Below are 22,280 nucleotides of genomic sequence, written 5' to 3' on the forward strand. Positions count from 1 at the left end.
ACTATTCTACACCCCCCCACCCCTCGCTGACGATTAGTTCCCCACAAAGTCGATGAATGGTTGCCACCTCCGGGCGAACCCTGATAGTGATCCTCGTAAGGCAAACTTGATTTTTTTCCAAGCCAAGAAAGCTTCCCATGTCCGACAGCCATACTTCAGTCCTTGGGGGCTTTGAGTCCCTCCAGGCCAACAGTATTCGTCGCCGGGCTATCAGGGAATCAAAGGCCACAACGTTGGTCTCTATCCCCTCCTGTACTCCCGGATTTTCCGACACCCCAAAAATCGCCACCTCTGGACTCATCGCCACCCTTGTTTTCAGTACCCGGGATCTGATGTCCGCAAATCCCTGCCAGTATCCCCTGTGTTTTGGACATGCCCAGAACATGTGGACATGGTTCGCTGGTTCTCACCCACATCTAGCACAATTGTCCTCCAGCCCAAAGAATTTGCTCATCCGGGCCACCGTCATGTGGGCCCAGTGAACCACCTTGAACTGAATCAGCCTGGCACATGTTGCGGTTCCATTTACCCTCCTCAGAGTGTCTGCCCATACGCCTCCCTCCAACTCCCCACCAAGCTCCTCCTCCCACTTAAGTTTCAGTTCCTCGGTCCCTGTGTCCTCCGCTCCCATAAGCTCCTTATAAATATCTGAGACTCTCCCCGCTCCTACCTCCCCTCTGGAAATTACCCTGTCCTGGATCCCCCTTGGTGGAAGGCGTGGAAAGGACGGGACCCGTCTACGTACGAAATCCTGCACCTGCAAGTACGGAAAGTCATTCCCACTCGCCAGCCCGAACTTCTCCTCCAGCACCCTCATGTTCGCGAAGCTCCCTTCCAGGAACATGTCACCCATCCTTCCCACCCCCGCCCTCCGCCACGCTCGAAACCCGCCATCCATCTTCCCCGGGACAAATCGGTGGTTGTGATATTGGTTATTTATGAGTCCAATATTAATAAAAACATTTATGAGTCCAAACTTTATGAATTTGTTCAGTTGAGTTTTGTTTTCTGCTGTTGACGTGGTGATATTGATATTGTAACTCCTTTGTGACTGTCGTCAAGTGTTCTTGTGTTTTAAGTAACCAACAAGTCATCACGAGGTATTCGAATGGTCGAACCACTGATGTTGACTGATGTGGACTTTTTTTCTGTGCTTGTGGTATTGATTTAGTGTGTCACCTGGCTTGAAAGCTGATGTGCTTGTTTGTTCTGGAGCAAATATGAATTTGAGAGATTCATTGTCATGCCATGATAGGTTTGTATTCTTGTCATTGTTTTGGAGTGTAATCTTGCATTGTCCTTCATGTGCAGAGTTGTGCCATGTTGTACAGGTCGTTTCATTGTTGTTGTTTCTGTCATTTCTGTCTTTGTTGTTTTCGTTGTCGTTCTTGTCGTTGTCATTCTTGTGTTTGTCGTTCTTGTTGTTGTCTTTGTTATGTTTCTTGTTGTTTATGTTTTTGTTCTTGTAGTTTTTGTTGTTGTGCTTGTAGTTTTTGTTATTGTTCTTGTTGTGCATCTTGTTTTTGTTGTTGCTGTTGTTGTTCTTGTTTCTGCTATGCTTCTTGTGGTTTCTGTTCTTGTTGCGCTCAATGCCTGTTCCTGTGGATAATTTGAGTCATTCTCCAAGTTATTGGTGTCAGTGTCCTTTGTGGTATCTGCTGTTTCATTGAGCGGTACTTCTTGAGGATTATGAGGATGATCTGATGTTGCATTGATGTTGGTGACATCAGTCATTTGTGGTGGATTTGATTACTCTTCTGTGCTTCCTTGGTCATCCTCTTCTGGAGTTATTTCTGGTTCATTTAAATCATCTTTGGTTTCTTGGTGCTCCTCTTCTGGAGTCAAAATCTTTACGATTTCATTTTCTTGTGGGTAGTTTAGAGTAGAGGAGGTTTCCGTTGACGTGACCTCACTGGACTTATGAGTAGCCCTACTCTGTGCTTCTGTACAGACAAGCTGGGTAGCATGGTGGTTAGCATAAATGCTTCACAGCTCCAGGGTCCCAGGTTCGATTCCCGGCTGGGTCACTGTCTGTGTGGAGTCTGCACGTCCTCCCCCTGTGTGCGTGGGTTTCCTCCGGGTGCTCCGGTTTCCTCCCACAGTCCAAAGATGTGCGGGTTAGGTGGATTGGCGTTGATAAATTGCCCTTAGTGAGTCTGTCAACAAGCTGTCTGTGGAGGCTTGCGTCGCTCTCTCTGTGGAGTCTTTCATCGCTCTCTGTGTGGAGTCGTGCAGTGTTGTCTCTGTGGAGTCGATCTGTGCTCTCTCAATGGTGTAGGTCAGCACTCACTGTGTGGCGTTGTTTTGTTCTTGGGTATTTGACAGGTTGCTGTCAGCCAATGTATCGCTGATCTGCCATTGCATCATGGTGTTGGATTCATCCACCATGAGTAGAGTCATGTTGAGCTTTGCAACCGTGTTGCTGATGCTGTGATCAGCATATCTGAATAACTCAGCCAAGTCTGAGTAGTATTGTTCGATGAACAAATAATATTTTTTTGTTTCGGATTTGTTTCGTTCTCTTCATGTTCAATGAACAAGAAGAAACCATCTTCTTTGGTTTTGGATTTGTCATTGTGGTCCTCAATTTGGGTGGTGCAAACTGCTTGTTCCAGGGTGCTGCGAAAGTTATTTTCAACGGCTGGTAGACATTCAGGCGATGTTGTGCCTTTTGAGGTTGAATTTGGTGATTTTGTGTCTTTAAAAGCCTTGTTTGTGATTTTCACGCATTTCCCCTTTAAGTGGGCGTGATCTGTATCTGATGACGTCATGCCGCTCGTGACGTAAAGCGTAGCAATAAATGTGCAGATCCATCTCTACACTGTGCGGTCTTTCCTTTCAATTGCGCATGCGCGGCGTGCGCATGCTCACGCGCAGATCGATCGGCGAACGGTGTTTGATGTTCTGCTGACTGCGCATGTGCGGATTGCAAATGCGCAGAACTGTCTTCGCGCAAAATGGTTGATTTCAACTGCGCATGCACGGCTGCAGTTGCCTGCGCATGCGCAGACCAAATTTGTGTCTTTTGTTCCCCGGGCAGTTTAACATGTGCTCAGACGCCATTTGAACTTCTTTAGACCCATGGAAAAGAACTTTATCGGCATTTTTTTCAAAGGTAAGCACTGAAAGTTACTTTTTTCTTGCCATCTGCACTTGTCAATCGCGATTTCCAGCGTTAAACCTTTCTGTTCTGCTAATGATTGGTTGAGTTTCGCATCACTCATTCCCTGTGCAAATTGGTCCCCGAGCATTGAATGTCTTAAAGTAGCATTGTTACTGGTGCTACAGTACTCTTCAAATTTTTTCAGCATTACTTCTAATTTGGTGTTGTCTTCACCTTTCAAGTATTAAAGCCGTTATATATTTCTCTAGCTTCATGTCCTGCGAGAAGCAGTGCTATTTTCATTTCTTCTGAGGCTGCTTTCAAATCATAAACTATGATATATATGCCGAACATTTGTTTAAAACTTTTCCAGCTATGACATAAATTACTGGTTGTGTTCAGCTTTGGTGGAGTCTGTGTGTGAGGGTGGGGAGTGGGATGGGGTACAGTGTGTGTGTGAGGGTGGGGATTGGGATGGGGTACAGTGTGTGTGTGAGGGTGGGGAGTGGGATGGGGTACAGTGTGTGTGAGGGTGGGGAGTGGGATGGGGTACAGTGTGTGTGTGAGGGTGGGGAGTGGGATGGGGTACAGTTAGTGTGTGAGGGTGGGGAGTGGGATGGGGTACAGTGTGTGTGTGAGGGTGGGGAGTGGGATGGGGTACAGTGTGTGTGTGAGGGTGGGGAGTGGGATGGGGTACAGTGTGTGTGAGCGTGGGGAGTGGGATGGGGTACAGTGTGTGTGTGAGGGTGGGGAGTGGGATGGGGTACAGTGTGTGTGTGAGGGTGGGGAGTGGGATGGGGTACAGTGTGTGTGTGAGGGTGGGGAGTGGGATGGGGTACAGTGTGTGTGAGCGTGGGGAGTGGGATGGGGTACAGTGTGTGTGTGAGGGTGGGGAGTGGGATGGGGTACAGTGTGTGTGTGAGGGTGGTGGAGTGGGATGGGGTACAGTGTGTGTGTGAGGGCGGGGAGTGGGATGGGGTACAGTGTGTGTGTGAGGGTGGGGAGTGGGATGGGGTACAGTGTGTGTGTGAGGGTGGGGAGTGGGATGGGGTACAGTGTGTGTGTGAGGATGGGGAGTTGGATGGGGTACAGTGTGTGTGTGAGGGTGGGGAGTGGGATGGGGTACAGTGTGTGTGTGAGGGTGGGGAGTGGGATGGGGTACAGTGTGTGTGTGAGGGTGGGGAGTGGGATGGGGTACAGTGTGTGTGTGAGGGTGGGGAGTGGGATGGGGTACAGTGTGTGTGTGAGGGTGGGGAGTTGGATGGGGTACAGTGTGTGTGTGAGGGTGGGGAGTTGGATGGGGTACAGTGTGTGTGTGAGGGTGGGGAGTGGGATGGGGTACAGTGTGTTTGTGAGGGTGGGGAGTGGGATGGGGTACAGTGTGTGTGAGGGTGGGGAGTTGGATGGGGTACAGTGTGTGTGTGAGGGTGGGGAGTGGGATGGGGTACAGTGTGTGTGAGGGTGGGGAGTGGGATGGGGTACAGTGTGTGTGTGAGGGTGGGGAGTGGGATGGGGTACAGTGTGTGTGTGAGGGTGGGGAGTGGGATGGGGTACAGTGTGTGTGAGGGTGGGGAGTGGGATGGGGTACAGTGTGTTTGTGAGGGTGGGGAGTGGGATGGGGTACAGTGTGTGTGAGGGTGGGGAGTTGGATGGGGTACAGTGTGTGTGTGAGGGTGGGGAGTGGGATGGGGTACAGTGTGTGAGGGTGGGGAGTGGGATGGGGTACAGTGTGTGTGTGAGGGTGGGGAGTGGGATGGGGTACAGTGTGTGTGAGGGTGGGGAGTGGGATGGGGTACAGTGTGTGTGTGAGGGTGGGGAGTGGGATGGGGTACAGTGTGTGTGTGAGGGTGGGGAGTGGGATGGGGTACAGTGTGTGTGTGAGGGTGGGGAGTGGGATGGGGTACAGTGTGTGTGTGAGGGTGGGGAGTGGGATGGGGTACAGTGTGTGAGGGTGGGGAGTGGGATGGGGTACAGTGTGTGAGGGTGGGGAGTGGGATGGGGTACAGTGTGTGTGTGAGGGTGGGGAGTGGGATGGGGTACAGTGTGTGTGAGGGTGGGGAGTGGGATGGGGTACAGTGTGTGTGTGAGGGTGGGGAGTGGGATGGGGTACAGTGTGTGTGTGAGGGTGGGGAGTGGGATGGGGTACAGTGTGCGTGAGGATGTGATTCCTATCGATCCTCCTTTTGGTTAAAGCGACTTGACAAAAATTGAAATTCGATCATAGTCTCTTTTTCAAAATCAAATTTTATTCCAGTAAAAGAGATTGGAGATTGTACCAAGAGGATGTGCCTGGGTCGAAAGTCAACTCGATCGTTTCCCAGGACTTCAAGTATATTAATTGTCAGAAATTGACATCTGTCAAGATATTTAAATCAAATTCACATCGTTAAAATCTACAACCAAGAGAAATGAGTTCTGATTAACCCTATATTCAGGAATTAGGCTGGGAGGGTGAGGATTTGTCCATCCTTTAGGTTAACATCAAACGTGTCAATTAGTGTTGTTGCAGCAAATCATGTCCGAGAATGAACAGTGACCAACCGGACAAATCGCCTGTGTAGTGTGTGTGTACCTGATCATTGCCCCGTCTGGGGAGATGGTAGGGCAGAGCTGTGAAGGGAGCAAAGTTAAACACCTTACCTAAACTCACAGTGGAACATGCAATGTGTATGAAGCAAGGCAGGCAGACAGCTCTGAGAATGAGGTTAGTGACAGACAGCAGTGATTCTCACCACAGGGTGGCAGAAAGAAGCAGAGATGGAGAAGAATTCAGCAGACGATGAGCCAGCTCGGACAGCACACCTTACCTCCTTACAGCCGAGAGGTTAACGTCAGGATTTCAGTGAACGAAGCAGAGACAAGGCCAGGAGAAGGTCCTGGCACAGCGAGTTGAGTATTTTTACAAAGCCATTTGGAAGGTGTTGCCTGAAAAGGGGATTTTGGAAGGCGGGGGAGCAGATTCAATAGGAAATTTCAAACGGAGAGAAACAGACTGGATAATCTCAGCAGGTCTGGCAGCATCCATGGAGAGAGAAGTCGAGTTAACGTTTCGGATCTGAAGAGAAGTCCGAGGGATTTGAATTCCCGCCGGTGCTTCCCGCCCGGCCTACTGCGTTTATCCAGCATTTTCTGTCTTTATTTCCGATTACCAGCATCGCAGTTCTTGGCTTTCACTGTTTTTGTTAATTTAGAATCCCCATTATTTCCAATTAAGGGGCAATTTAGTGTGGCCAATCCACCTACCCTGCACATCATTGGGTTGTGGGGGCGAAACCCACGCAGACACGGGGAGAATGTGCAAACTCCACACGGACAGAGACCCGGAGCCGGGATCGAACCTGGGACCTCAGCGCCGTGAGGCAGCAGGGCTAAACTGCTTTTACTTTTAAAAGGGAATTGGAGGAAGATTTGAAAAAGAATCAGAGTGAAATAGGGAGAGAGAGCGAATGGGAGAGGGATTCATTGCACAGCTCGTTCAGAGAGACACAGGGATAGAATGGGCCAATTGGCCTCCAGTTGTGTTGTAACCTCTCTCTGGAAAACTCACGGAAGAATCGGCTGGTTTCCTCCTCGGGAACTCGGAATGTCCACTTTAACTGGGGAATTAGAAACAGACTCCCCCCCCCACTGTCAGGGTAATTCGAAACAGACCCCCCCCCCACCCTGCTAGGGGAATTTGAAACAGCCCCCCCTCCCCTCTGTCAGGGGAATTCAAAACCGACTCCCTCACTGTCGGGGGAATTAGAAAACAACTCCCTGTGTCAGGGGAATTTGAAACCGGCTCCCTCACTGTCAAGGGAATTAGAAACCGACTCCCTGTGTCGGGGAATTCGAAACTAGCTCCCTCAATGTCAGGGGAATTCGAAACCGACTCCCTGTGTCAGGGGAATTTGAAACCGACTCCCTGTGTCAGGGGAATTCGAAACCGACTCCCTGTGTCAGGGGAATTCGAAACCGACTTCCTCACTGTCAGGGGAATTCGAAACCGACTCCCTGTGTCAGGGGAATTCGAAACCGACTCCCTCACTGTCAGGGGAATTCGAAACCAACTCCCTGTGTCAGGGGAATTTGAAACCGACCACCTCACTGTCAGGGGAATTCGAAACCGACTCCCTCACTGTCAGGGGAATTCGAAACTAGCTCCCTCGTGGTGCTAGGGGAATTCGAAACTGACTGCAGCACGAGGCTGGATAGATTCAAAACCGATTCCGCTAGTGCATCAGGTGAGTTTGAAACAGACTGTCCAAGGGAGCCCACATTCATTGAAGGAGTTAAAAAAAACCCACTAAGGTCAGGCAGCGAGCTGGAGTGAGGTACAGGCTGTTGACCGTACAGGCAGAGAGCTGGGGTGGGGTACAGGCAGAGAGCTGGGGTGGGGTACAGGCAGAGAGCTGGGGTGGGGTACAGGCAGAGAGCTGGGGTGGGGTACAGGCAGAGAGCTGGGGTGGGGTACAGGCAGAGAGCTGGGGTGGGGTACAGGCAGAGAGCTGGGGTGGGGTACAGGCAGAGAGCTGGGGTGGGGTACAGGCAGAGAGCTGGGGTGGGGTACAGGCAGAGAGCTGGGGTGGGGTACAGGCAGAGAGCTGGAGGTGGGGTACAGGCAGAGAGCTGGGGTGGGGTACAGGCAGAGAGTTGGGGGTGGGGTAATGGCAGAGAGCTGGGGGTGGGGTACAGGCAGAGAGCAGGGGTGGGGTACAAGCAGAGAGCTGGGGTGGGGTACAGGCAGAGAGCTGGGGTGGGGTACAGGCAGAGAGCTGGGGTGGGGTACAGGCAGAGAGCTGGGGTGGGGTACAGGCAGAGAGCTGGGGTGGGGTACAGGCAGAGAGCTGGGGTGGGGTACAGGCAGAGAGCTGGGGTGGGGTACAGGCAGAGAGCTGGGGTGGGGTACAGGCAGAGAGCTGGGGTGGGGAACAGGCAGAGAGCTGGGGTGGGGTACAGGCAGAGAGCTGGGGTGGGGTACAGGCAGAGAGCTGGGGTGGGGTACAGGCATTGAGCTGGGGTGGGGTACAAGCTGCTGGCAGTACAGGCAGACAGGGCTTGGAGTGGGGTACAGACAGCGAGCTGGATGTGGGGTACTGGCTGCTGACAGTACAGGCAGAGAGCTGGGCTGGCGTATAGGCTGCTGACAGTACAGGCAGAGAGCTGGGGGGGGGGGGGGGTACTGGCTGCTGACAGTACAGGCAGAGAGCTGGGCTGGCGTATAGGCTGCTGACAGTACAGGCAGAGAGCTGGGGTGGGGTACAGGAAGCGAGCTGGGGTGGGGTACAGGCAGAGAGCTGGGGTGGGGTACAGGAAGCGAGCTGGGGTTGGGTACTGGCAGAGAGCTGGGGTGGGGTACTGGCAGAGAGCTGGGGTGGGGTACTGGCAGAGAGCTGGGGTGGGGTACAGGCAGAGAGCTGGGGTGGGGTACAGGCAGAGAGCTGGGCTGGCGTATAGGCTGCTGACAGTACAGGCAGAGAGCTGGGGTGGGGTACAGGCTGCTGGCAGTACAGGCAGAGAGCTGGGCTGGCGTATAGGCTGCTGACAGTACAGGCAGAGAGCTGGGGTGGGGTACAGGCTGCTGGCAGTACAGGCAGACAGGGCTTGGGGTGGGGTACAGACAGCGAGCTGGATGTGGGGTACAGGCTGCTGACAGTACAGGCAGAGAGCTGGGGTGGGGTACAAGCTGCTGGCAGTACAGGCAGACAGGGCTTGGGGTGGGGTACAGACAGCGAGCTGGATGTGGGGTACTGGCTGCTGACAGTACAGGCAGAGAGCTGGGTTGGGGTACAGGCTGTAAACAGTACAGACAGAGAGCAGGGGGTGAGGTACAGTCTGCCGAAGTACAGGCAGAGAGTTGGGGGGGGGGGGTATAGGCTGCTGACAGTACAGACAGAGAAGGGTGGGGTACAGGCTGCTGACAGTACAGGCAGAGAGCTGGGGGTGAGGTACTGGCTGCTGACAGTACAGGCAGAGAGCTGGGGGGGGGGGGTACTGGCTGCTGACAGTACAGGCAGAGAGCTGGGGGGGGGGGTACTGGCTGCTGACAGTACAGGCAGAGAGCTGGGGGGGGGTACTGGCTGCTGACAGTACAGGCAGAGAGCTGGGGTTGGGGTACAGGCTGCTGACAGTACAGGCAGCGAGCTCGGGTGGGGTACTGGCTGCTGGCAGTACAGGCAGAGAGCTGGGGTTGGGGTACAGGCTGCTGACAGTACAGGCAGCGAGCTCGGGTGGGGTACTGGCTGCTGGCAGTACAGGCAGAGAGCTGGGGGTGAGGTACTGGCTGCTGGCAGTACAGGCAGAGAGCTGGGGTTGGGGTACAGGCTGCTGGCAGTACAGGCAGCGAGCTCGGGTGGGGTACTGGCTGCTGACAGTACAGGCAGAGAGCTGGGGGTGAGGTACTGGCTGCTGGCAGTACAGGCAGAGAGCTGGGGGTGAGGTACTGGCTGCTGGCAGTACAGGCAGAGAGCTGGGGTTGGGGTACAGGCTGCTGGCAGTACAGGCAGCGAGCTCGGGTGGGGTACTGGCTGCTGACAGTACAGGCAGAGAGCTGGGGGGGGGTACTGGCTGCTGACAGTACAGGCAGAGAGCTGGGGTTGGGGTACAGGCTGCTGAAGTACAGGCAGAGAGAACTGTTTTGTTTTGGCGGTGGTTGGCGGGCAGTCTGCTAACGCCACCCTGTCAGAGGTCAGTCCTGTTAACTGACTCCTGGTCACAGAAACATGTCCGCTGCGAATTGAGTGAAATTGTGTGTGGAGGCTGGGCTGTACCCACACTGACAGTCACAGCTCTGGATTATTTACATGGACTGTACAGTCTTCAATTCCACTCGATAGGGAAGAGATTCCAATTGAAGGCTGTAGCAATTCAGCCGCTGCCCAACTCCATGCCCCTCGCCGTCACGAGGGGGCACACCTCACCCTCAGAAAGGGTCTAGTTCTGCTCCAGGATAGACGAGTGATGTGATAGGTCCACGTTACTGGCACTCAGCCCCCTCGACTCGGCTAAGGTATTCCGAGATCCCTGAAATAAAACCAGATCAAACACACAACTTAGAGATCTCCACTCAACCAGGCAACATAACATTCTGAAAAGAGGGTGTGTGAGCGAGCGAGAGAGAGAGGGTACGAGCGAGAGGTGGAGCGGGGCTGACTCGTGTTTAGTCCTGCGCAGGTCAGTATGTATAGCTGACTCGTGTTCAGTCCTGCGCAGGTCAGTGCATCTGGCTCACGTGTGTTCAGTCTTGCGCAGGTCAGTGTGTCTGGCTCACGCGTGTTCAGTCCTGCGCAGGTCAGTGTGTCTGGCTCACACGTGTTCAGTCCTGCGCAGGTCAGTGTGTCGGGCTCACGCGTGTTCAGTCCTGCGCAGGTCAGTGTGTCTGGCTCACGCGTGTTCAGTCCTGCGCAGGTCAGTGTGTCTGGCTCACGCGTGTTCAGTCCCGCAGTAGTCAGTGTGTCTGGCTCACGCGTGTTCAGTCCCGCGCAGGTCAGTGTGTCTGGCTCACGCGTGTTCAGTCCCGCGCAGGTCAGTGTGTCTGGCTCACGCGTGTTCAGTCCCGCGCAGGTCAGTGTTTCTGGCTCACGCGTGTTCAGTCCTGCGCAGGTCAGTGTGTCTGGCTCACGCGTGTTCAGTCCTGCGCAGGTCAATGTGTCTGGCTCACGCGTGTTCAGTCCTGCGCAGGTCAGTGTGTCTGGCTGACTCGTGTTCAGTCCTGCGCAGGTCAGTGTGTCTGGCTCACGCGTGTTCAGTCCCGCAGTAGTCAGTGTGTCTGGCTCACGCGTGTTCAGTCCCGCGCAGGTCAGTGTGTCTGGCTCACGCGTGTTCAGTCCCGCGCAGGTCAGTGTGTCTGGCTCACGCGTGTTCAGTCCCGCGCAGGTCAGTGTGTCTGGCTCACGCTTGTTCAGTCCTGCGCAGGTCAGTGTGTCTGGCTCACGCGTGTTCAGTCCTGCGCAGGTCAGTGTGTCTGGCTCGCGCGTGTTCAGTCCTGCGCAGGTCAGTGTGTCTGGCTCCCGCGTGTTCAGTCCCGCAGTAGTCAGTGTGTCTGGCTCACGTGTGTTCAGTCCTGCGCAGGTCAGTGTGTCTGGCTCACGCGTGTTCAGCCCTGCGCAGGTCAGTGTGTCTGGCTCACGCGTGTTCAGTCCCGCAGTAGTCAGTGTGTTTGGCTCACGCGTGTTCAGTCCCGCAGTAGTCAGTGTGTCTGGCTCACGCGTGTTCAGTCCTGCGCAGGTCAGTGTGTCTGGCTCACGTGTGTTGAGTCTTGCGCAGGTCAGTGTGTCTGGCTCACGCGTGTTCAGTCCTGCGCAGGTCAGTGTGTCTGGCTCACGCGTGTTCAGTCCCGCAGTAGTCAGTGTGTCTGGCTCACGCGTGTTCAGTCCCGTAGTAGTCAGTGTGTCTGGCTCACGCGTGTTCAGTCCTGCGCAGGTCAGTGTGTCTGGCTCACGCGTGTTCAGTCCTGTGCAGGTCAGAGTTTTGAATAGCCTCACCTGGAACGATTCGTCACTGGTTCGATTGAGATAATTCAGAGAGGATGCCCTCTTCATGCTGAAAGAGAAAGACAATAATGTTCAACCTTCCAGAGAAACACAATCCCTCACGGAGTAACGTTCAGCCCCACGGAGTAACGTTCAGCCCCACGGAGTAACCTTCAGCCCCACGGGGTAACCTTCAGCCCCACGGAGTAACCTTCAGCCCCACGGGGTAACCTTCAGCCCCACGGAGTAACCTTCAGCCCCACGGAGTAACCTTCAGCCCCACGGGGTAACCTTCAGCCCCACGGAGTAACCTTCAGCCCCACGGAGTAACCTTCAGCCCCACGGAGTAACCTTCAGCCCCACGGAGTAACCTTCAGCCCCACGGAGTAACCTTCAGCCCCACGGAGTAACCTTCAGCCCCACGGAGTAACCTTCAGCCCCACGGAGTAACCTTCAGCCCCACGGAGTAACCTTCAGCCCCACGGAGTAACCTTCAGCCCCACGGAGTAACCTTCAGCCCCACGGAGTAACCTTCAGCCCCACGGAGTAACCTTCAGCCCCACGGAGTAACCTTCAGCCCCACGGAGTAACCTTCAGCCCCACGGAGTAACCTTCAGCCCCACGGAGTAACCTTCAGCCCCACGGAGTAACCTTCAGCCCCACGGAGTAACCGTCACCCCGTGAGAGTAACACTCAGTCTCACAGAGAGAGAGACATTCCCTCTCAGGGTGTAACATTAACTCTCAGGGGGTGGCAGTAACTCCTCCCTTTAGCAAAGCCTTTCCCTGTATCCCCATTGAGATGAGCACTCCTTAATATCCCCACTGAGTTCGAGCCCGAAATCTAATTGAATTTGCCTGTCTGCGGAGGTTGTACCTGGGATGTTTAGGCTCCGGGGGCCCATTTCCCTGTAGTTTCTTCACCAGCATCTCGCTGCTGCGTTTGAGAACGTCACGGATCTTACCGAGGGAACCACTCCGTCTCAGAGTCCCACTCCCATCCTACAGAGTGGATGTAGAGATACGGTTAACCTCAGCACAATGTATTCCCTCTTCCCCCTCCCACTACACTTACCCGAGATCATCTCACATGTAGAAACCGCAGGAAAATCAAAACCCTTTTGGAAAGAAAGCAAACGACCCAAACCAGTACAACTACAAATGGCTGGAGCATCGCACTGTTAAACATTGATTCTCTGTATCCGTAGCTCATTGTTAAATTACGAGGCAGTAATCGAGAGGCTTGAACAAATAATCTGAAAAATGGGTTCAAATCCCAGAACAGGAACTAAGGATTTTAAATTTAATTAATTCAATAAATCTGGACCAAAGTACCAGTCTTTTTTTAATTCATTGATGGGACAAAGAACAACAATACAGCACAGGAACAGGTCCTTCGGCCCTCCAAGCCTGCGCCGACCATGGTACCTGCCTAACCATCTGCACTTACAGAGTCCGTACCCTTCCATTCCCACCCTATTCATATATTTATCTAGATGCCCCTTAAATGCCGCTATTGTACCTGCTCCCACCCCCTCCCCAGGCAGCGCGGTCCATAAACACCACCCTCTGTGTGAATAAACGTGCCTCGCACATCAGTTCTAAACTTTTCCTCATGCACTTTAAATTGATGCCCCTAGTACTTGATTCTATTACCCTAATGAAGAGCTTTTGACTACCCACTGTGTCTATGCCACTCATAATCTTGTCGTCCTCTATCAGGTCGCCTCTCAATCTCCGTCGTTCCAGTGAGAACAGACCGAGTTTATCTAACCTCTCCTCATAGCTAATGCCCTCCATACCAGGCAACATCCTAGTAAACCGCTTCTGCACCCTCTCTAAAGCCTCCACATCCTTCTGGTAGTGTAGCGACCAGAATTGGACACAATATTCCAAATGAGGCCGAACTAAGGTCCTGTACAGCTGCAACGTGACTTGCCAGTTTTTATATTCGATGCCCCGGCCGATGAAGGCCAGCATGCCATATGCCTTCTTGACTACCTTCTCCACCTGTGTTGCCCCTTTCAGTGATCGGTGGACATGCCCAGATCTCTCTGCCTGTCAATACTCACAAAAGTTCTACCATGTGGGCACTGCTGGCTCGGGTCACTGTCTGTGTGGAGTCTGCACGTTCTCCCCGTGTCTGCGTGGGTTTCCTCCGGGTGCTCCGGTTTCCTCCCACAAGTCCCGAAAGACGTGCTGTTAGGTGAATTGGACATTCACGGTAGCATTGTGGATAGCATAATTGCTTCACAGCTCCAGGGTCCCAGGTTCGATTCCCGGCTTGGGTCACTGTCTGTGCGGAGTCTGCACGTTCTCCCCGTGTCTGCGTGGGTTTCCTCCGGGTGCTCCGGTTTCCTCCCACAAGTCCCGAAAGACGTGCTGTTAGGTGAATTGGACATTCACGGTAGCATTATGGATAGCATAATTGCTTCACAGCTCCAGGGTCCCAGGTTCGATTCTGGCTTGGGTCACTGACTGTGCGGAGTCTGCACATCCTCCCTGTGTGTGCGTGGGTTTCCTCCGGGTGCTCCGGTTTCCTCCCACAGTCCAAAGTTGTGCAGGTTAGGTGGATTGGCCATGCTAAATTGCCCTTAGTGTTGGGTGGGGTGACTGGGTTATGGGGATAGGGTGGAGGTGTTGACCTTGGGTGGGGTGCTCTTTCCAAGAGCCGGTGCAGACTCGATGGGCTGAATGGCCTCCTTCTGCACTGTAAATTCTATGATTCCCTCTGTGTACCCGAACAGGTGCCGGAATGTGGCGACTAGGGGATTTTCACAGTAACTTCATTGCACCGTTAATGTAAGCCTACTTGTGACAATAAAGATTATTATTATTAACGGTGGCTGTGAGGAAACAGGGGCTGTGCCTTTAACACTGGCTGTGAGGAAACGAGAACTGTGCCTTTAACACTGGATGTGAGGAAACGGGGCTGTGTCTTTAACACTGGCTGTGAGGAAACGAGGACTGTGCCTTTAACACTGGCTGTGAGGAAACGAGGACTGTGTCTTTAACACTGGCTGTGAGGAAACGAGAACTGTGTCTTTAACACTGGCTGTGAGGAAACAGGGGATGTGCCTTTAACACTGGCTGTGAGGAAACAGGGGCTGTGTCTTTAACACTGGCTGTGAGGAAACGAGGACTGTGCCTTTAACACTGGCTGTGAGGAAACGAGAACTGTGTCTTTAACACTGGCTGTGAGGAAACAGGGGCTGTGCCTTTAACACTGGCTGTGAGGAAACGAGAACTGTGCCTTTAACACTGGCTGTGAGGAAACAGGGGCTGTGTCTTTAACACTGGCTGTGAGGAAACAGGGGCTGTGCCTTTAACACTGGCTGTGAGGAAACGAGGACTGTGTCTTTAACACTGGCTGTGAGGAAACAGGGGCTGTGCCTTTAACACTGGCTGTGAAGAAACGAGAACTGTGCCTTTAACACTGGCTGTGAGGAAACAGGGGCTGTGTCTTTAACACTGGCTGAGAGGAAACGAGGACTGTGCCTTTAACACTGGCTGTGAGGAAACAGGGTCTGTGCCTTTAACACTGGCTGTGAGGAAACGAGAACTGTGTCTTTAACACTGGCTGAGAGGAAACGAGGACTGTGCCTTTAACACTGGCTGTGAGGAAACAGGGGCTGTGCCTTTAACACTGGCTGTGAGGAAACAGGGGCTGTGTCTTTAACACTGGCTGAGAGGAAACGAGGACTGTGCCTTTAACACTGGCTGTGAGGAAACAGGGGCTGTGTCTTTAACACTGGCTGAGAGGAAACGAGGACTGTGCCTTTAACACTGGCTGTGAGGAAACAGGGTCTGTGCCTTTAACACTGGCTGTGAGGAAACGAGAACTGTGTCTTTAACACTGGCTGAGAGGAAACGAGGACTGTGCCTTTAACACTGGCTGTGAGGAAACAGGGGCTGTGCCTTTAACACTGGCTGTGAGGAAACAGGGGCTGTGTCTTTAACACTGGCTGAGAGGAAACGAGGACTGTGCCTTTAACACTGGCTGTGAGGAAACAGGGGCTGTGTCTTTAACACTGGCTGTGAGGAAACAGGTGTGGTATTGTGTGAAGCAAATAATGGCATGATGGGAAAACTAGTCAAGTCTTCTTGGTACAATTGAATTTAACCTAAGACACAGATACAAAATACACAGATACAGCTGAGGTCAACATGACCTGAGAACTGGGTGACTCTGAAATTCTAGATAAGGCTTGTTCGTCATCAACCTAGAAGCAGTCTCAATACATACCAAGCTGAAAAACTGTCTCTTCCTGTTCGTAAACAAATTTGTCCCGTTCTTAAAACAAAGACAAGATAATGATATGAAACTCCATTCTCCTAAAGGTCAGCAAGGTGACGCCATTTTAACGATTATTACTTATGTTTTACTTTCGATTAAATTCCTGACCAAGTTGTATTCATGTTATCTTGATCCTATAATGTATAAAAATCGCCTTATTCTTCTGTACTATCGCAGACTTGGGACGGACTCAGCAGTTTGTATTTGACTGCCTTCCGACTTCAAATCTCAGCCATACTGCTAGCAGTCAGTTCTAATTCGTGAATAAAGTTCAGTTTTGCTTACCTAATGAATGCTGTTTGAATTTCTCTATCACAGTCAAGAAGCGGGGAAAATATTGAATACGACACAGGGGCTGTGTCTTTAACACTGGCTGACAGGAAACGAGGACTGTGCCTTTAACACTGGGTGTGAGGAAACAGGGGCTGTGTCTTTAACACTGGCTGTAAGGAAACGGGGCTGTGTCTTTAACACTGGCTGTGAGGAAACGAGAACTGTGTCTTTAACACTGGCTGTGAGGAAACAGGGACTGTGCCTTTAACACTGGCTGTGAGGAAACGAGAACTGTGTCTTTAACACTGGCTGTGAGGAAACAGGGACTGTGCCTTTAACACTGGCTGTGAGGAAACAGGGGCTGTGTCTTTAACACTGGCTGTGAGGAAACGAGGACTGTGTCTTTAACACTGGCTGTGAGGAAACAGGGACTGTGCCTTTAACACTGGCTGTGAGGAAACGAGGACTGTGTCTTTAACACTGGCTGAGAGGAAACGAGGACTGTGCCTTTAACACTGGCTGAGAGGAAACGAGGACTGTGTCTTTAACACTGGCTGAGAGGAAACGAGGACTGTGCCTTTAACACTGGCTGAGAGGAAACGAGGACTGTGTCTTTAACACTGGCTGTGAGGAAACAGGGGCTGTGCCTTTAACACTGGCTGTGAGGAAACAGGGGCTGTGCCTTTAACACTGGCTGTGAGGAAACGAGGACTGTGTCTTTAACACTGGCTGTGAGGAAACAGGGGCTGTGCCTTTAACACTGGCTGTGGGGAAACGAGGACTGTGCCTTTAACACTGGCTGTGAGGAAACAGGAGCTGTGTCTTTAACACTGGCTGTGAGGAAACAGGGGCTGTGTCTTTAACACTGGCTGTGAGGAAACGAGAACTGTGCCTTTAACACTGGCTGTGAGGAAACAGGAGCTGTGTCTTTAACACTGGCTGAGAGGAAACAGGAGCTGTGTCTTTAACACTGGCTGTGAGGAAACGAGGACTGTGTCTTTAACACTGGCTGTGAGGAAACGAGGACTGTGTCTTTAACATAGGCTGTGAGGAAACGAGGACTGTGCCTTTAACAGTGATGGAGAGAAATTGGGGACTGTGTCTTTAAAACTTACTTCTTAAATTCATTTACAGGGTGTGGGTGTCGCTGGCTCGACCAGCAATTATTGTCCATTCCTAATTGCCCACGAGAAGGTGCCATTTTGAACCGCTGCCGTCTGTGTGGTGTAGGTATACCCACAGTGCTGTTAGGGAGGGAGTTCCAGGATGTTGCCCCAGCGACAGTGAAGGAACGGCCGATATATTTCCCAGTCAGGGTGGGGAGTGACTTGGAGGGGAACCTCCAGCTGGTGGGGTTCCCAGGTATCTGCTGCTCTTGTCCTTCTGGGTGGTAGTGGCCGTGGGTTTGGAAGGTGCTGTCTGAGGACCCTTGGTGAGTTGCTGCAGTGAATCTTGTAGATGGTACACACGGCTGCCACTGTGCGTCGGTGGTGGAGGGTTTGAATGTTTGTGGAAGGGGGAGCAATCAAGCGGGGCTGCTTTGTCCTGGATGGTGTTGAGCTTCTTGAGTGTTGTTGGAGCTGCACTCATCCAGGCAGGTGGAGAGTGTTCCCTCACACTCCTAACTTGTGCCTTGTAGATGGTGGACTGGCTTTGGGGGGTCAGAAAGTGAGTTACTCTCCGCAGGATTCACAGAATAATAGTGCAGAAAAGGCCCTTCAGCCCATCGAGTTTGCCCCGAACATGAAAGACATCTGACCAGCCTCTCTCATCCCATTGGCCAGCACTTGGCCCATAGCCTTGAATGTTAAGATGTGCCAAGTTCTCATCCGGGTACTGATCCTGAGCGGGATGTGAGGCAATCCGCCTCTACCCCCCTCCCACCTCTACCACCCTCCCAGGCAGTGCGTCCAGACCATCACCACCCTCTGGGTAAAATGGATCTTCCTCAAATCCCCCCAAACCTCCCACCCCTCACCTTGAACTTGTGCCCCCTCGTAACTGACCCTTCAACTAAGGGGAACAGCTGCTCCCTATCCACCCTGTCCACGCCCCTCATAATCGTGTCCACCTCGATCAGGTCACCCCTAAGGGCTGCATGTGGCACAGTGGTTAGCACTGGGACTGTGGCGCTGAGGACCCAGGTTTGAATCCCGGCCCTGGGTCACTGTCCGTGTGGAGTTTTCACATTCTCCCCGTGTCTGCGTGGGTTTCACCCCCACAACACAAAGATATTCAGGTGAGGTGGATTGGCCACGCTAAATTGCCTCTTAATTGGAAAAAAAAGTAATTGCGTACTCTAAATTTTTTTTAAAAAATCAGATCGCCCCTCAGTCTTCTCTGCTCCTGTGAAAACAACCCAAGCCGATCTAACCTCTCTCCATAACTGAAATGTTCCATCCCAGGCAGCATCCTGGTGAATCTCCTCTGCACCCCCTCCAGTACAATCACATCCTTCCTATAATGTGGTGACCAGAATTACACACAGTCCTCCAGCTGTGACCTCACCAAAGTTCTCCAACTCCAACATGACCTCCCTGCTTTTGGAATCTAGGCCTCGATTGGGTGCCTGGAACGCTTTGCCAGCGGAGGTGGTAGAGGCGGAAACGATAGCATCATTTAAGATGCATCTAGATATATATATGAACGGGCGGGGAACAGAGGGAAGTAGATCCTTGGAAAATAGGCAACAGGTTTAGATAGAGGATCTGGATCGGCGTAGGCTGGGAGGGCCGAAGGGCCTGTTCCTGTGCTGGAATTTTCTTTGTTTTGCCATAACAGCGAGTGTCCCATTTGCCCTTTTTCCCCACCCTATTAACCTGCCCTCTGCCTTCAGAGATCTATGGATAAAGAGTTTAGCACAGTGGGCTAAATAGCTGCCTCATAATATAGTATAGTGTTCAAATCTGGTCGCCACACTACCAGAAGGATGTGGAGGTTTTAGAGAGGGTGCAGAAGAGATTTACCAGGATGTTGCCTGGTATGGAGGGCATTAGCTATGAGGAGCGGTTGAATAAACTCGGTTTGTTCTCACTGGAACGACGGAGGTTGAGGGGCGACCTGATAGAGGTCTACAAAATTATGAGGGGCACAGACAGAGTGGATAGTCAGAGGCTTTTCCCCAGGGTAGAGGGGTCAATTACTAGGGGGCATAGGTTTAAGGTGTGAGGGGCAGGGTTTAGAGGAGATGTACGAGGCAAGTTTTTTAGACAGAGGGTAGTGGGTGCCTGGAACTCGCTGCCGGAGGAGGTGGTGGAAGCAGGGACGATAGTGACATTTAAGGGGCATCTTGACAAATACATGAATAGGATGGGAATAGAGGGATACGGACCCAGGAAGTGTAGAAGATTTTAGTTTAGACGGGCAGCATGGTCGACACGGGCTTGGAGGGCCGAAGGGCCTGTTCCTGTGCTGTACTTTTCTTTGTTTGTTTGTAATGCAGAACAAGGCCAGCAGCGCGGGTTCAATTCCCCTACCAGCCTCCCCTAACAGACGCTGGAATGTGACGACTTGGGGCTTTCCACAGTAACTTCACTGAAGCCTCCTTGTGACAGTAAGCGATTTTAAAAAACACGCTAAGGTCCCTTTGTTCCGCAAGACTTCCCAGTGTGGTGCCATTCATTGAATATTTCCTTGTTAAATTACTCCTTCCAAAGCATATCACCTCACACTTTGCAGGGTTAAATTCCATCTGGCACTTATCCGCCCATTTGACCATCCCGTCTGTATCTTCCTGTAAACCAAGTGTCGTGTGAGAGTACCTTTAAGAAATGGGTGTTTATTACTGCAGTGATGTCAGAGAGTGGGTGGAGCTGCGCTGTGTCAGCTTTTTACTTTTGTTTTAGGTTTTTTGCTGCAGGGTGGGTTTGGTTTAATTTTAGTTTTGGAGAAGCTGCAATCACAGCAGGATGTGTGTGAATCTCTGCAAGCTTATGAATGTCCATTTGCTGATTTCAACATGGTAACTGTTCTCAGTAATGGAGTTAAACCTGATGCCTTTCTGTAAAAAGGTGTTTTTAAGTCTTATGGATGTTAAAAGCTTAAAGGATTACTTAGTGTTGTATTCTTTGGGGGGGGGGGGTGTATTTGAATTAATGGTTGCTAAGATGTTCACTGTATGTTTTAAAAAGGTTAACTTGAGTTCATAGAATAATCATTGTTTTGCTTTAAAAAATACTTTTCTATTTCTGCTGTACCACACCTGTAGAGTGGGCCGTGTGCTCCCCATACCACAATCTAGTAAACGTTGTGGGTCAGGTGAACTCCATGATACTCTTTGGGGTTCTCTAAACCCTGGCCCATACCAAATTGAGGGCTCGAGGGGGATAAAAGTCTATCTATTGGATTGGCTTAGTGAACTTTAAATTTTTTTTTAGAGTACCCAATTATTATTTTTCCAATTAAGGGGCAATTTAGTGTGGCCAATTCACCTAATCTGCACATCTTTGGGTTGTGGGGGTGAAAGCCACGCAGACAGTTACCCAGGGCCGGGATTCAAACCCGGGTCCTCAGCGCCGTAGGCAGCAATGCTAACCGCTGTGCCACGTGCCGTCCACAGTTTAAGTGGGGAGTGTGTTGTGGACAATGGCTCTTTCAGAGGCTCTGAAGTATTTGGGGGTGGAGACGGTCACACGCAGTACCTTACGGACAGAGACTAAAAGCAGACTGTTAGATTTGGCACAAACATTGCAGTTAACATTACCTGACAGAATGCGAAAAGATTAGGTAATTATGGTCGTGGCTAAGCATTTAAAGTTGCCCGAGATACAGTCTGACTCATTGGAAATGGCAAAAATTCAGTTACAAGTTAAACAAATGGAACATGAGAAAGAATTAAAGCAGCTTAAATACGAAAGAGAGAGAGAGGAAAAAGAAAGAGGTAGAGAGGAAAAAGAAAGAGGTAGAGAGGAAAAAGAAACAGAAAGGGAGACACAGAAAAAGATAAAGAGAGAGAGTTTGAACTTCAGAAAATGGCCATGAAACATGACAGTCAGTTAGAATTGGCAGATGTGAAGGGCAATGTACAGTTGGATGATAGTGATGAGGATTTTTACAACCCTTCGTGAATTGCGCACATATTTTTCCCTCAATTTCCCTCTATCTGGGGACTATAACAGCTAAAAATGTGGTTGTCCCTTGTTTGTTCCTGAGCTCCACCAGAAAGCTTCATTTGATGCCCCCTCCAGGGTGAACATAGAACACACAGTGCAGAAGGAGGCCATTCGGCCTATCGAGTCTGCGCCAATCCACTTAAGCTCTCACTATCCCCGTAACCCAATAACTCCTCCTAACCTTTTTGGTCACTCAGGGCAATTTAGCATGGCATGGCAAATCCACCTAACCTGCATGCCTGTGGGAGGAAACCGGAGCACCTGGAGGAAACCCACGCACACACGGGGAGAACGTGCAGACTCCGCACAGACAGTGACCCAGCGGGGAATCGAACCTGGGACCCTGGCGCTGTGAAATGAAAAAATGAAAATCGCTTATTGTCACGAGTAGGTTTCAAATGAAGTTACTGTGAAAAGCCCCTAGTCGCCACATTCCGGCGCCTGTCCGGGGAGGCTGCGACGGGAATTGAACCGTGCCATTTGTGCGACCATGCTGCCCACAAATCTCTCATTAATGCAATAAGGGGCTGGTTTAGCACAGTGGGCTAAACAGCTGTCTTGTAATGCAGAACAATGCCAGCAGGGCGGGTTCAATTCCCATACCGGCCTCCCCGAACAGGCGCCGGAATGTGGCGACTAGGGGCTTTTCACAGTAACTTCATTGAAGCTTACTTGTGACAATAAGCCATTATTATTATCATCATTATAACTGACTCCTTAACTCTAATAGCGCAATGCCTCCCTCTCTTTTGCCCCCTCCCCTGTCCTTCCTGAAGACTCTGTATCCCCGGATGTTAAGCTGCCAACCCTGCGCCTCCCTCAACATGTCTCCGTGACGGCTATTATATCATAATTCCACGTGTCATCCCTCGCCCTTAACTCATCCGTTTTACCTGTAATACTCCGGGCATCAAAGTAGAGGCCATTCAGCCTTGTCTTACCCTCCTGAAACTTACTACCGCTGTATTCCCTCTGACCTGATTGCTTTTCTATGTTATGCTGTGTCCCTATTCTGCTCACAGTCTGTGTCCCCCCTCCCCCTGCCAA

General features: G+C 51.6%; 1 protein-coding gene across 1 annotated transcript in view; it reads right to left on the minus strand.

Annotated features, from left to right (window-relative positions):
* Nucleotides 1–9,717: 9,717 nt before the first annotated feature.
* LOC119966906 (kinesin light chain 2-like) overlaps nt 9,718–22,280 on the minus strand; it is a 102,623-nt gene continuing 90,060 nt past the window's right edge. Inside the window, exons 6-8 of the mRNA XM_038798863.1 lie at nt 12,430–12,554; nt 11,566–11,623; nt 9,718–10,105 (exon numbers count right to left, since the gene is read on the minus strand). Of these exons, the coding sequence (XP_038654791.1) occupies nt 10,016–10,105; nt 11,566–11,623; nt 12,430–12,554 (273 nt within the window). The 3' untranslated portion in view covers nt 9,718–10,015. The remainder of the gene's footprint in view (nt 10,106–11,565; nt 11,624–12,429; nt 12,555–22,280) is intronic.

This window comes from Scyliorhinus canicula, chromosome 6 (assembly GCF_902713615.1).
Source record: "Scyliorhinus canicula chromosome 6, sScyCan1.1, whole genome shotgun sequence".
NCBI classification, from domain to species: Eukaryota; Metazoa; Chordata; class Chondrichthyes; order Carcharhiniformes; family Scyliorhinidae; genus Scyliorhinus; species Scyliorhinus canicula.